General features: G+C 47.7%; 2 protein-coding genes across 4 annotated transcripts in view; one reads left to right on the top strand and one right to left on the bottom strand.

Annotated features, from left to right (window-relative positions):
• The window catches only part of Parp1 (Poly-(ADP-ribose) polymerase), a 497767-nt gene that overhangs the window by 483945 nt on the left and 707 nt on the right, over positions 1-13115 (bottom strand). The gene's annotated exons all lie outside the window — the stretch shown is intronic.
• The window catches only part of LOC139760393 (uncharacterized), a 316071-nt gene that overhangs the window by 285225 nt on the left and 17731 nt on the right, over positions 1-13115 (top strand). For 2 of the 3 annotated variants that reach the window (XM_071683518.1, XM_071683520.1), the window contains exon 4: positions 12773-12929. The exons of the other annotated variant lie outside the window; for it this stretch is intronic. In XM_071683518.1, the coding sequence (XP_071539619.1) occupies positions 12773-12929 (157 nt within the window). The remainder of the gene's footprint in view (positions 1-12772; positions 12930-13115) is intronic. 3 annotated transcript variants of the gene reach the window in all.

The raw sequence follows: 13115 nt of genomic DNA on the forward strand, positions 1-13115 counted from the left end.
GGTAAACAGCTGGAGCATCACACTGCTAGACGTCAGGTAAACAGCTGGAGCATCACACTGCTAGACGTCAGGTAAACAGCTGGAGCATCACACTGCTAGACGTCAGGTAAACAGCTGGAGCATCACACTGCTAGACGTCAGGTAAACAGCTGGAACATTTAATAAACAGCTGAAGCATCAAGTAAACAGCTGAAGCATCAAGTAAACAACTGAAGCATCAAGTAAACAACTGAAACATCAAGTAAACAACTGCACACTCAAGGCAATCTTGAGAACATGAGTCCTGGTGTGAGGAGAGCACGATGACCGCACGTTCACTGGCCAGGAAGCTCCAGCTCTCCCCTTTCTTCCCTCCAGTTTGAATACATAACAAACTGGGAAAACATGTTTGAAATAGTCAACACACACCATGGTCAGCACACATGGTCAGCACACACCATGGTCAGCACACACCATGGTCAGCGGAGGATCTTATCACAAATGAGCACAAGATATCACAAGCCATACTAGGCACAGTGTGGGTGACGTGGACACATACAATGTGTGAAGTGTTCTCACAGGAAGTACTACAAATGAAGAAGTCTTGATGATGAGGATCATGACACAAACCATCTTGTGAACAAAGTGAACTACTGAGGAACGTTTAGGCTGGGTTATAACATCTTTATGTTACGGATGGTACTTAGCTGGAGGAGGTTGCCTTACCTCTCAACACCTGACCAAAATGACGTGTATATATATATATATATATATATATATATATATATATATATATATATATATATATATATATATTGGAAAGGATCACAATTTTGCGCGTGATCAAGATATTCCTATGAGTCCAAGGGGAAAATGAAACACGAAAAGTTCCCAAGTGCACTTTCGTGTAATAATCACATCATCAGGGGAGAGACAACAGAGAAATATAACAGTCAGTTGACATACATCGAAGAGACGAAGCTAGGACGCCATTTGGTAAACATGTGATTGTTACAATTGTGAAAAAGGATCTCTCTCTCTCTCTCTCTCTCTCTCTCTCTCTCTCTCTCTCTCTCTCTCTCTCTCTCTCTCTCTCTCTCTCTCTCTATCTATCTATCTATCTATCTATGTTATGGTATGAGACAGTACAGGGAGAGTTGCGCCGTGTGAGACAGGACAGGGAGGGTTGCGCCGTGTGAGACAGGACAGGGAGGGTTGCGTCGTGTGAGACAGGACAGGGAGAATTGCGTCGTGTGAGACAGGACAGGGAGGGTTGCGTCGTGTGAGACAGGACAGGGAGGGTTGCGTCGTGTGAGACAGGACAGGGAGGGTTACGTCGTGTGAGACAATCTCTCTACCTTCCCTGCTTCTACTGTCGTCCTCTTGCACCACGAGCAGACTTGATTCCAACAGAGAAACAGTTTTGATTTTTATGACAACAAAACTGATCTTCGTCATGATCATAAATGTGAGCAGGAAACACAAATGACAAGTTTCCTCATGATGAAAAGCTTCACGTTTGTTACCATGTCTACTATGTATGCCAGAGCCACCTTAGGCTACAATACTATATACTAAACACGATGTACCTCCCCCACCCACCCACCTGGGCAGGTTCGCCACAAACTACAACATGACACAATGAACGAACACACGTATAACATGATATAAGTCTCCGCACAATACGTATATGTTATCAATTTTGAATTTCCCGTCATTCAGCTTTCCTAATATGCAAATTCTTAAAATGACGTGCCCCCTCACATGTGATCATTGGGTTACCCGTACAGAGAAGAGCCACAGTATGGTGCATGTAAGACGTCATGTGGGTTGTATTTATGACATCCTGTAAACAGAAATGCATCACAACAGACATACACAGCGCCTCACTGAGAAGCCCCTACACACATGTGTACCAGACCCAACTACACAAACTTAAAGAGAAATATTGAGGATGATACAAACACACAAAACACGCACACAAACACCTGCACTCTTGTACACAAGGTTATTTGGGTTCAGGTATAAGTAGAGACATGCAAGAACATCCAATTATACTTGTATGAACATGAAAGCACTTCCGACATACACACACACACACACACACACACACACACACACACACACACACACATCTTTAAACTCTCGGCCCAAAAAAGTATAACAGTTGGAGAGATAAGACGAGGTAATATTGCTACATCATTACATTCAGAAAACGTGGGCGTGGATGTGGGAGGCAATAGACTATTTGCATAACATAACTGCCGGCAGGGGGCATAAAGGAGGGGGGGGGAGGGTGAGGCCTTGTGGAGGGCTCGGAAGAAGGGAAGGGAAGGGAGGAAGGGAATGGGAGGGAAGGAGAAAGGGAAGGGCAGGGGAGGGAAGGGAGGGAAGGGCAGGTGGTGGAGAGGAGCATTATAGGTACGGAGGGGGAGAGGGGGGAGGGCAGAGGAGGGAAGGGAGGGAAGGGCAGGTGGTGGAGAGGAGCATTATAGGTACGGAGAGGGGGGAGGGCAGGGGAGGGAAGGGAGGGAAGGGCAGGTGGTGGAGAGGAGCATTATAGATACGGAGGGGGGAGGGACACTTGCTGGTGAAGCTGTTGGTGTAGGGAGAGTCTGGTGGTGAGGGGAGCATTGTGAGGGAGACCAGTTTATGATGGAGGAGAGGGCTAAGGTAGAGTGCACGTGATGTATGGTGAAGGCTGGTGTTGGAGCACCTAACCTCCTCCAGGTCCTCACCATTCAAACTCACACTCAATCTCGTTCACTCGCTACACCTCATTAGCGCACTTTTGTTCACACTAACTCTCAGTTCCCTTCTGTCACATACTCTTAAAACTCACACACCAGCTTTTGGAGTGTCTCTCCCAAGTCCACCACCACAAACGTGTCTTCAGCAAAGAACAAATGATTCGTGCCACAGTTGTCCTCCTCCTCTTCCCACAATATTATAGACCCGGCCGTCGCTCCAAGACACTCCCCTTGCCCACCTCAGCATCTGTGATAGTACAGGAGGCCATGCCTTGCCCACCTCAGCATCTGTGATAGTACAGGAGGCCATGCCTTGCCCACCTCAGCATCTGTGATAGTACAGGAGGCCATGTCTTGCCCACCTCAGCATCTGTGATAGTACAGGAGGCCATGCCTTACTCATCTCAGCATCTGTGATAGTACAGAGGGCCATGCCTTGCCCACCTCAGCATCTGTGATAGTACAGAGGGCCATGCCTTACCTTACAAAGCAGCTCTGCCGTAGTATGGCGGACCAGATGTCTGACTTTACAGAGCAGGTGTGAGGCAACAGTGAATGCAGTACTGGCAGTCTGGGACGTGATGATGGAGCGGTGTTTCCAGGCAATTACTCCTGGAAATCTGTGATGGGGGACTGCTGAGACCCAGGCAAATCCTTGCACGCCGTTGGAAATTTTACCTGGACTCAGCGCTGGAAATGGCTGGAATTCGTTACAAGTCTATGGAATTGAAGGCGATGCCTGGAAAGTTTCCGATAGACACAGTTATTAGGGAAATGTGGGAGACGTGAGCAGCGGCGGTGAGAGGCGGGAGTGTGGGGGAAGATGGTGGGCGAAGCCTTGGTGAGTACCGTGCTCCGGCCTCGCTGAGAGGGAACACATGCAAGGCACAGGAACATGGCAACAGAATAAAAGGATTACGAAAAAATGAACAATGAGAAAACAAGATCTAGTAAGGGAAAGGAAAAATACGAGATGAATTATGGAGTGAGAAAGTTAAGAATCGCAATAAAATGAGAAGGCATGAGCACAGATGAACAGGGGAAATGCTAGAAAGAAGTGGAAGAGGAAAGTAAAGGAGCAGGAAGGGTAAGGAAGAGATTATGAAGGGAAGTGGTAGAGAGGTAGGAAGGGAAGTGGGAGTGCGTGTGTGTTTGAATGTGTTTACCAATTTGTTATCTATTTCAACATGCTGGGAGGAAGTGGTACACCCAATCACCCCCATCATACAGGGAGGGAACTGTATACCCAGCCACGCCATCAGTTAACCTTTCCTCATTCATACATTATCATGACTTCTCTAATGTACTCCATATTTTCTCGACATAGTTTTATCCAAGCACCCAACACTCTCTTACGGCAGAATTGTGGCTTCACATTTCTTCAATTTTTTTCTTAGTTTCTTGGTGTGATTCCAGCTGAGCTGTTCCCCTCGTTTCAGAGAAGTGCTCAGTGTGAACACTGCACAAGAGAGAGATAAAGTTATCATGTCTGGTCATCTTCCTGCTCTCCTCACTATGGACAGTATCTGTTTGTCATCATGTCTTGCCATCTTCCTGCTATGCACCAGCAGGTAGTGCATCTTTGTACCTGTAGTGTAAGCAGCGTCCCTGTGTACCTGTAGTGTTGACAGTGTCCCTCTGTACCTTTACCATGACCAAACAAGACAGTGAAGCGGTAGCGAGAGACAAGCGGGCCTCGGGCCTGGATGAATCAATTTCCGAATCCTTTGATTAATGATCAGACGTGCATTCAGCCTCGTGATACATCCTCTTGTGAGCAATGACTCAAGTGGAAGATCTTTAAAGAGAAGGCAGTATAAGAGACACACAGCCATCACTACACCGGAGGTCGCACTCAAGTTTCTGTTGCTTACGTAAGGTGTTTCATCATCTCTGTAACACAATCCCTCCTTCTAAGTTATGTACACAAACAGAGGCTATGAAGAGCTAACAAACACCTTCAACATCAATGAATTAAAAATTCTTCTTGACAAACGAAAAGTCTTTAAGGAAAGCTACAAAATGCTATGCAATACTGGAACAGAGGCTCTTGGAATCTATGTACAGAATAGTGAAACTAGCGTCAGCCTTATCCTAGGGTCTACAAGTCCTCTCTAGGCCGTGAAATCGCCTCAATGATCCCCTTAACGTCAATATGTTTTATGAACCTGAAAAACAAAGTCTGGATTATGTAAGACTGTAACCTCTAGATGGGGTACTGGATCATCTCCAGAGGCAACCGAGAGAACCCCTTAGGTTGCTGAAACTCCTCTGTAAATAATCAAACACATTTGTGCATCGATGAAATGCCTAACATGACTAATAAAACCTCGACTAGCGCTAAAAAGTCTCACTAGTTTACTGGAAAGTCTACCTGGACAAATGAAATCTCTATACATGTTATTAATACATATTTCTATATACATCTCCTCGCATGGCTGGTAAATAAATGAAGACTCCCAGAGCTAACTGGAAGGTCTACTCGTATTCTTAAACCTCTCAAGAACCACAGGTGCCTCTGTATGATCTGCTGGAACCATGAGAACGGCTGAGATCATCCATATCCCGGTTGTCTGTAGAAACCTTCCTATGGAGGTGTGTGATCTGTCTTTGGGTTACTGGAATTTGTCTGTTTGTTTGGAGGATGACGGGAATCACCTAAGCGCCCTGGAGCCTCTGGCCAGCGTCTGAAGCATCATTTGGTCAAAATCCCTTCACAGGCTACTGGAATCACTACATCAGCGACTGGAATTCTTCTACAAGTCATAGGAATCTTGTTTGGGTCTCTTGGAATCTTTCTACAGTGCACTAAGATTGCAAAACAGTGTACTGGAAACCTTCAAGATGCTGAGAATTCCTCCTCGGTCTGCCGGAATTCCTCTGAGGTCTACTGGAATCCCAATACCGAAATCCTCTACGGGCTATTGGCATCTGGTCCTTTGTGAGTATGATCATCATGACACACACTTACGGACGACCCACAACCTGTGAAGCCCATGCTAAACTCCGCTACTCTTCTGTATCTGGAAGGTCTGGCCGACAAGACCGTTCTTATCTGGATGTGAACCACAGACTACTGTTCCTCACACCAGACTACTGTCACACACACACACACACTCATACATGCTAGCTGGTTGTGTATCTCCACAGCGCATCCTAAGCTCTTTCGTTTTTGTTCTTATTGCGTAGGTGTGCACGCACGCACGTCGGTATGTGTGCACGCACGCACGTCCGTATGTGTGTACGCACGCAGTCCGTATGTGCGCACGCACGCACGTCCGTATGTGTGCACGCACGCACGTCCGTATGTGTGCACGCACGCACGTCCGTATGTGTGCACCCACGCACGTCCGTATGTGTGCACGCACGCACGTCCGTATGTGTGCACGCACGCACGTCCGTATGTGTGCACGCACGCACGTCCGTATGTGTGCACGCACGCACGTCCGTATGTGTGCACGCACGCACGTCCGTATGTGTGCACGCACGCACGTCCGTATGTGTGCACGCACGCACGTCCGTATGTGTGCACGCACGCACGTCCGTATGTATGCACGCACGCACGCACGTCCGTATGTGTGCACGCACACACGTCCGTATGTGTGCACGCACGCACGTCCGTATGTGTGCACCCACGCACGTCCGTTGAAATTCCAGAAATATTGAGAAAAAACAGCGAATATGTTTGACTTTTATTTTCTGTCCGACTACAAAGAATTTTCAGAAGCAAGCATAACTGTAGCCCTATAATTAAATTCCTTTATGGACAGACATTTTTATAAATATATTAATATAAGTAACTAGTATTCATAGATATAAATAACTAGAATATATTCATAACTATGATAACTAGAATATAATCACATGAATAACTAGAATATATTCATAAATACGAATAAGTACAATATATTCATACATAAGAATATATTCATAAATATAAGTACAATATAGTCACAAATAAGTAGAATATATTCATAAATCATTCTTATGTCAGTTCGTGTTATGTAGAGCCATTATGTACTGTCTTCCCGCTCGTACATACAGAGTGCAAGTTTGTGTTGTCTGTCTCATGTAACCAGGGATAACCAGGGATAAATGATGTTTATTCTGATGTCAAGTATAGATATGTGTGAGACGACATAATTAGGACACACAACGGAAGGACACATAAACTCTCCTCATAACTTGACAAAGTTATGGTATTTTAAAAACTTTTGAACATGATACAAAAGTCCTGATTCTTTTTTTACTTTAATTAATAAATATAAGGAAAATATCAGCAATACTACAACTGTTATGACGTCTAAAAATGGGTAACGTGATTAACAAAATTAGTTCCATTAACATGATTAACTATACAAATTAACCAGATACTCGCTCAAATTAAACAAAGTCCCTAAAATGTTCAAAATATGTTTGAAAACCCGGACAACCAGGTCAGGTAACCCTGGAGCCTGACCAAAATAACCCAGGAACTGTGTTGACCTGGGAACACACACACACACACACACACACACACACACACACACACACACACACACACACACACACACACACACCATAACCTGAATCTTCCAGAGATGTGTTTTACAGTACGAGTTGTGACAGAAGGAAATAGACTCTACGAGGGAAATAGTACATGTGGACAAATACACAACATTAAAAAGTAGTGTGACAGTACAGACGAGGTGCCACGAGTGTACAACTTCCTCGTACAGTACAAACGGGTCATTACAAAAGGTAATTACGCAATAAAAAAACTCACAATATCAACTGTGTAAACAAAAGGTAACACGTATCTTGCCTGTAAGATGAGGAACATGTGTCCTACTGCCTCAGGTGTGGTGAGGGTGAGGAACATGTGTCCTACTGCCTCAGGTGTGGTGAGTGTGAGGAACATGTGTCCTACTGCCTCAGGTGTGGTGAGGGTGAGGAACATGTGTCCTACTGCCACGGGTGTGGTGAGGGTGAGGAACATGTGTCCTACTGCCTCAGGTCTGGTGAGGGTGAGGAACATGTGTCCTACTGCCACGGGTGTGGTGAGGGTGAGGAACACGTGTCCTACTGCCTCAGGTCTGGTGAGGGATCGTGGAGTGACACAGTGGCAACCGAGGTACCTGGGCAGGCAAATGTTAGGTGGTCATTAACCTGAAGGACGACAGTCAATTATCTGTGGCAATGAAGGTTTGTGGGAACGGCTGGATGTAAGGTGTCCAACTGGCGGAGGAGGAATGTGTACGGAAGGTGTCCTCTGTCGGATGAAACAGGAAACTGGGAAGGAAGGAATCAGAAATGACGAGGAAATGTTTCTACAGGAAGAGAGCACTAGACACGTTGCACAATGTAAGTGGTGAAGTAACGAAAACATGAACAGAAGTACTGAAGTTGTGAACAGTGAGAACATAAAGACATTGAAGAATTCACGATTCAAAAAATGAGGTCAAGATATGTCACCCCATAATGTGTTCCTAAGAATTTTACTTCCTCTGTGTTGGTGAGGCGTGAGAGAAGGATAGGGAAGCACGAACGACCAACCACACGGCGATTCACTGGCTATGTACACACGATTCAAGAGGTGAGGCTAATGTACAGAGGTGAGATGATATGAGGCAGGAGTCCCGCCGCGCAGCTGTAGCAGGTAAGGCTGGGAGTCCCTCAGGAGGCGATTCCTAGCTCTCGTGGTGCAGCTACGGGAGAGGATGCGCCCTAAGGTTCAGAGACTGAACGACATAAGAGGCAAGTGGGGTTACCCAGGCAAGTGGGGTTACCCAGGCAAGTGGGGTTACCCAGGCAAGTGGGGTTACCCAGGCAAGTGGGGTTACCCAGGCAAGTGGGGTTACCCAGGCAAGTGGGGTTACCCAGGCAAGTGGGGTTACCCAGGCAAGTGGGGTTACCCAGGCAAGTGGGGTTACCCAGGCAAGTGGGGTTACCCAGGCAAGTGGGGTTACCCAGGCAAGTGGGGTTACCCAGGCAAGTGGGGTTACCCAGGCAAGTGGGGTTACCCAGGCAAGTGGGGTTACCCAGGCAAGTGGGGTTACCCAGGCAAGTGGGGTTACCCAGGCAAGTGGGGTTACCCAGGCAAGTGGGGTTACCCAGGCAAGTGGGGTTACCCAGGCAAGTGGGGTTACCCAGGCAAGTGGGGTTACCCAGGCAAGTGGGGTTACCCAGGCAAGTGGGGTTACCCAGGCAAGTGGGGTTACCCAGGCAAGTGGGGTTACCCAGGCAAGTGGGGTTACCCAGGCAAGTGGGGTTACCCAGGCAAGTGGGGTTACCCAGGCAAGTGGGGTTACCCAGGCAAGTGGGGTTACCCAGGCAAGTGGGGTTACCCAGGCAAGTGGGGTTACCCAGGCAAGTGGGGTTACCCAGGCAAGTGGGGTTACCCAGGCAAGTGGGGTTACCCAGGCAAGTGGGGTTACCCAGGCAAGTGGGGTTACCCAGGCAAGTGGGGTTACCCAGGCAAGTGGGGTTACCCAGGCAAGTGGGGTTACCCAGGCAAGTGGGGTTACCCAGGCAAGTGGGGTTACCCAGGCAAGTGGGGTTACCCAGGCAAGTGGGGTTACCCAGGCAAGTGGGGTTACCCAGGCAAGTGGGGTTACCCAGGCAAGTGGGGTTACCCAGGCAAGTGGGGTTACCCAGGCAAGTGGGGTTACCCAGGCAAGTGGGGTTACCCAGGCAAGTGGGGTTACCCAGGCAAGTGGGGTTACCCAGGCAAGTGGGGTTACCCAGGCAAGTGGGGTTACCCAGGCAAGTGGGGTTACCCAGGCAAGTGGGGTTACCCAGGCAAGTGGGGTTACCCAGGCAAGTGGGGTTACCCAGGCAAGTGGGGTTACCCAGGCAAGTGGGGTTACCCAGGCAAGTGGGGTTACCCAGGCAAGTGGGGTTACCCAGGCAAGTGGGGTTACCCAGGCAAGTGGGGTTACCCAGGCAAGTGGGGTTACCCAGGCAAGTGGGGTTACCCAGGCAAGTGGGGTTACCCAGGCAAGTGGGGTTACCCAGGCAAGTGGGGTTACCCAGGCAAGTGGGGTTACCCAGGCAAGTGGGGTTACCCAGGCAAGTGGGGTTACCCAGGCAAGTGGGGTTACCCAGGCAAGTGGGGTTACCCAGGCAAGTGGGGTTACCCAGGCAAGTGGGGTTACCCAGGCAAGTGGGGTTACCCAGGCAAGTGGGGTTACCCAGGCAAGTGGGGTTACCCAGATCCCGCAACATTTGTTAAAGGAGTGGCTGATAGTAGCTGCTTGGGGTTCCGTAATTTGAAGAACATGAGGGAGGCAAAAATGTTTGTTGCTCTTGAATACTGGAGAGGAAGGAAGGGCCTACTGGGGCACTGCCCCACTCCTATGTTAAAAATACCCTGAGGAAAGGTGAACCTTGAACCCTATGGCGGAACTTTCCAGCTGAGTGTACACATTGGTTTCTAGAAGCTCGTGTGTAGATCTCAGTGTGGGAGTGATGGTGGCAGCCAAGATCATTATGGTGGACCGTGGAGGATTAGGACCCCTTGTACTGAAGCCTGTCTGTCTGGTGCGGGTACCTACGTATGCAGTGATACGAGGTCAGGTGAGGTCACACGGTCAGGTGAGGTCACACAAGGTCACACGAGGTCAGGTGAGGTCACACGAGGTCAGGTGAGGTCACACGAGGTCAGGTGAGATCACACGAGGTCCCTTGTCAACTGCGACAGTGGACGATGTATGATTCATCACGACGTCAGTGCCACTGACGATACAGTCACCAAATATATGGAGAAGCCGGTGATCACACACACACACACACACAAACACACACACATACACACTGATACAAAAGACACATACAGACATAACACAAATACACAAATCCAAAAATATAGTCATACATATATACACAAACATAAGCAGAGGCCTTACGTGAAGTCATCAACACACATTTTATGTAAGATTGAAGACAATGAAGTGTGTGTTGAGGGAATGCTGGCCTGGCTAGGTCAACAGAAGCTTTACAAATACTGGCTGTAAAGCAATATGTAACGCGAAGCCTCAGCCTAACCCTTTTTCATCCAACTTGAGATATTTACTCAAATGTGTTAAATATCACACTTGAATCAGAGAGCTGAGATAATCTATTAAGGCCTCAGTGTACCGGAGAGGTGTGTACCACATGGAGTCAGCCATGTGTCGCCCGTCCCCAGTGTTTGGTTAAGAAACGAGTTCCGGGAGCAGGACGGGCTGAGCCTGGCCGCCGCCAAGATCAACAAGACAGAGAGCAAATGTTGACGGTTTATAATGTGTCAATTTCCTCTCCGTAATGCAGTGTGGGAGACAGTAAAGACAGATGACGGGGAAGGAGAAGTGACAGAGACAGAGGTGAAATAGGAGGGAGAGGAAGCAGTGATGTACGGGAAGGTCACCTGAAAGCAGCTGGTCGAGAGGAAAGCGGCGGTGATGCACGGGTCATCTGGAATTACTTTGTTTACTTTTATACATCAACAACAGTAAAGCTTCACGACAAGCAGGCGACTCGCTCTCATTTTCTGAACGGTACAAGGAAAGCAGAGTAACGCTTCTCATACTGTTATAAATATTTGTGATGATCCTTGAGAGAAGAAACAAAGCAGAAAAAATTTTGGCTTTGCGGTTCTTTGTGTTGAACATTTCGTTGTTCTTAGGATATATTACTGGTAATTATAGTCCGTCACAAACTAACCTCGTAACATCGCGTCGGCCCTGCCTGTATACTTGGTTATACATCAACTACACAACCGTTTACCTTCCCGTGTGGTTAGTAACCAATACTGGGGCGAGGCGAGACTCCCACAGTCATACCTCAAGCACTTCCTAGTCTCATTTCTTTTTATGGTTACGTCCAAAATGTAGGTCAAGTACAGCCGAGGACAGAGGTCCTGGGGCACGATCCCTAGCAAGCTTTACCGATCCCTCTGACTCAACGAGCCAGCCAAGCCGTGACAGAGGGCTCGGTTCTGCTTCGACCATGCACCGGGACTTCAGAACTTCAAAAGCGCCCCAGAGCCTTTAAACGCGACTTTACAGGCAACTCTTGGCACGCAAGACCCAGCAGCCACGTCGTTACGTCGTTGGATCACAAACATTTTATCTTCTGACACTCGCAAGCTACAAACATTCATCAAACGTGAAAGATGATTCAAAATCACCCACTTCAGGTTCGGACGGGCTCGAAGCATGCTGGGCAGGTTATACGGAACTGTCAGTGATGGACGACGACCGAGAATGCAAGTTTCATCATCGAAAGAAAGTTGTCTGCCGTCAGAGGCTGTTAACAACTAACCCGACATCAATAAGAACGGCTGTGTCGTTCCTATTTTCTCTATGGTTATGTAGCGACGGTGCCATCCATGCTGCGCCGCACACTAGGTTATGTGTTGACGATCCCGTCCATGTTGCGCAGCGCACTCTTCTCCAGCCCCTCTTCCCAATCCCAGTAATATTGGCCGCTTGCCAGGATAGTCCGCCGCGGCTCGGGACCCCTGATTTTCCTCCAGTGTTAAGATTGTGTTATGTAATGTGTTGAGTTGTGATGTTTCTGGTAGTACTGTGTGGTATGTTTCAAGTCGTGAGGATTGTGATATGGCTATGTTGTGAGGGTTATGAAATCTAGGTTGTACAAGTAAGTCAGAGTAGTAATGGTGCTAGGTTGGTCGAGTAGTGAGAGGTGAAGTGTTGTAAAACGACCTAAGTCGTGTTGTGAGGATGTTTGTTTTCACTGTTAGAATTTGATTGGTGCTGTGCTCGAGGCTGTGCCGCCCGCTCCTTGCTAAGGATTTATTTACTATGTCGTTTATGTTTTCCCAATATAGCCATTTACTCGGGATCATCATGTAGCTCGTATAGATCCCAATATAGCCATTTACACTGGATCATCATGTAGCTCGTATAGATCCATCGTTATCTTAATGATATCACAGATAATTATTCTTTACGTTCTTCGTACAACTTTGCCGCTATGTTCCCCATGAGACCCCATGTCCCGACACTGCCTGGGTGTGCTCTGTCTAAAAAAAAAAATCTCTGCCTCTCCCTCGGACGCAGCGTGCAACCGTACGTTCTATGGGGACGTGGGACGCAGCTACGAGGTGGCCGTGGAACGACCCAAGAATATGCTCACCACCTTCACCTGTCACCTCACCTTCGTCGCTGAAGGTGACGAATATGGCGACATTGTACAACTCACTATTCAAGATTTCAGGTATGTTCTTCAGTTGTTTAAATCCTTGAGCATGACGGTACAACCCTTGAAGACGACGGTAAAACCCTACAAGCATGACGGTAAAACCCTTAAACACGACGATAAAACCCTACAAGCATGACGGTAAAAGCCTACAAGCATGACGGTAAAAGCCTACAAGCATGATGGTATAACCTTTAGCAAAGG

Source organism: Panulirus ornatus, chromosome 36 (genome assembly GCF_036320965.1).
Source record: "Panulirus ornatus isolate Po-2019 chromosome 36, ASM3632096v1, whole genome shotgun sequence".
NCBI classification, from domain to species: Eukaryota; Metazoa; Arthropoda; class Malacostraca; order Decapoda; family Palinuridae; genus Panulirus; species Panulirus ornatus.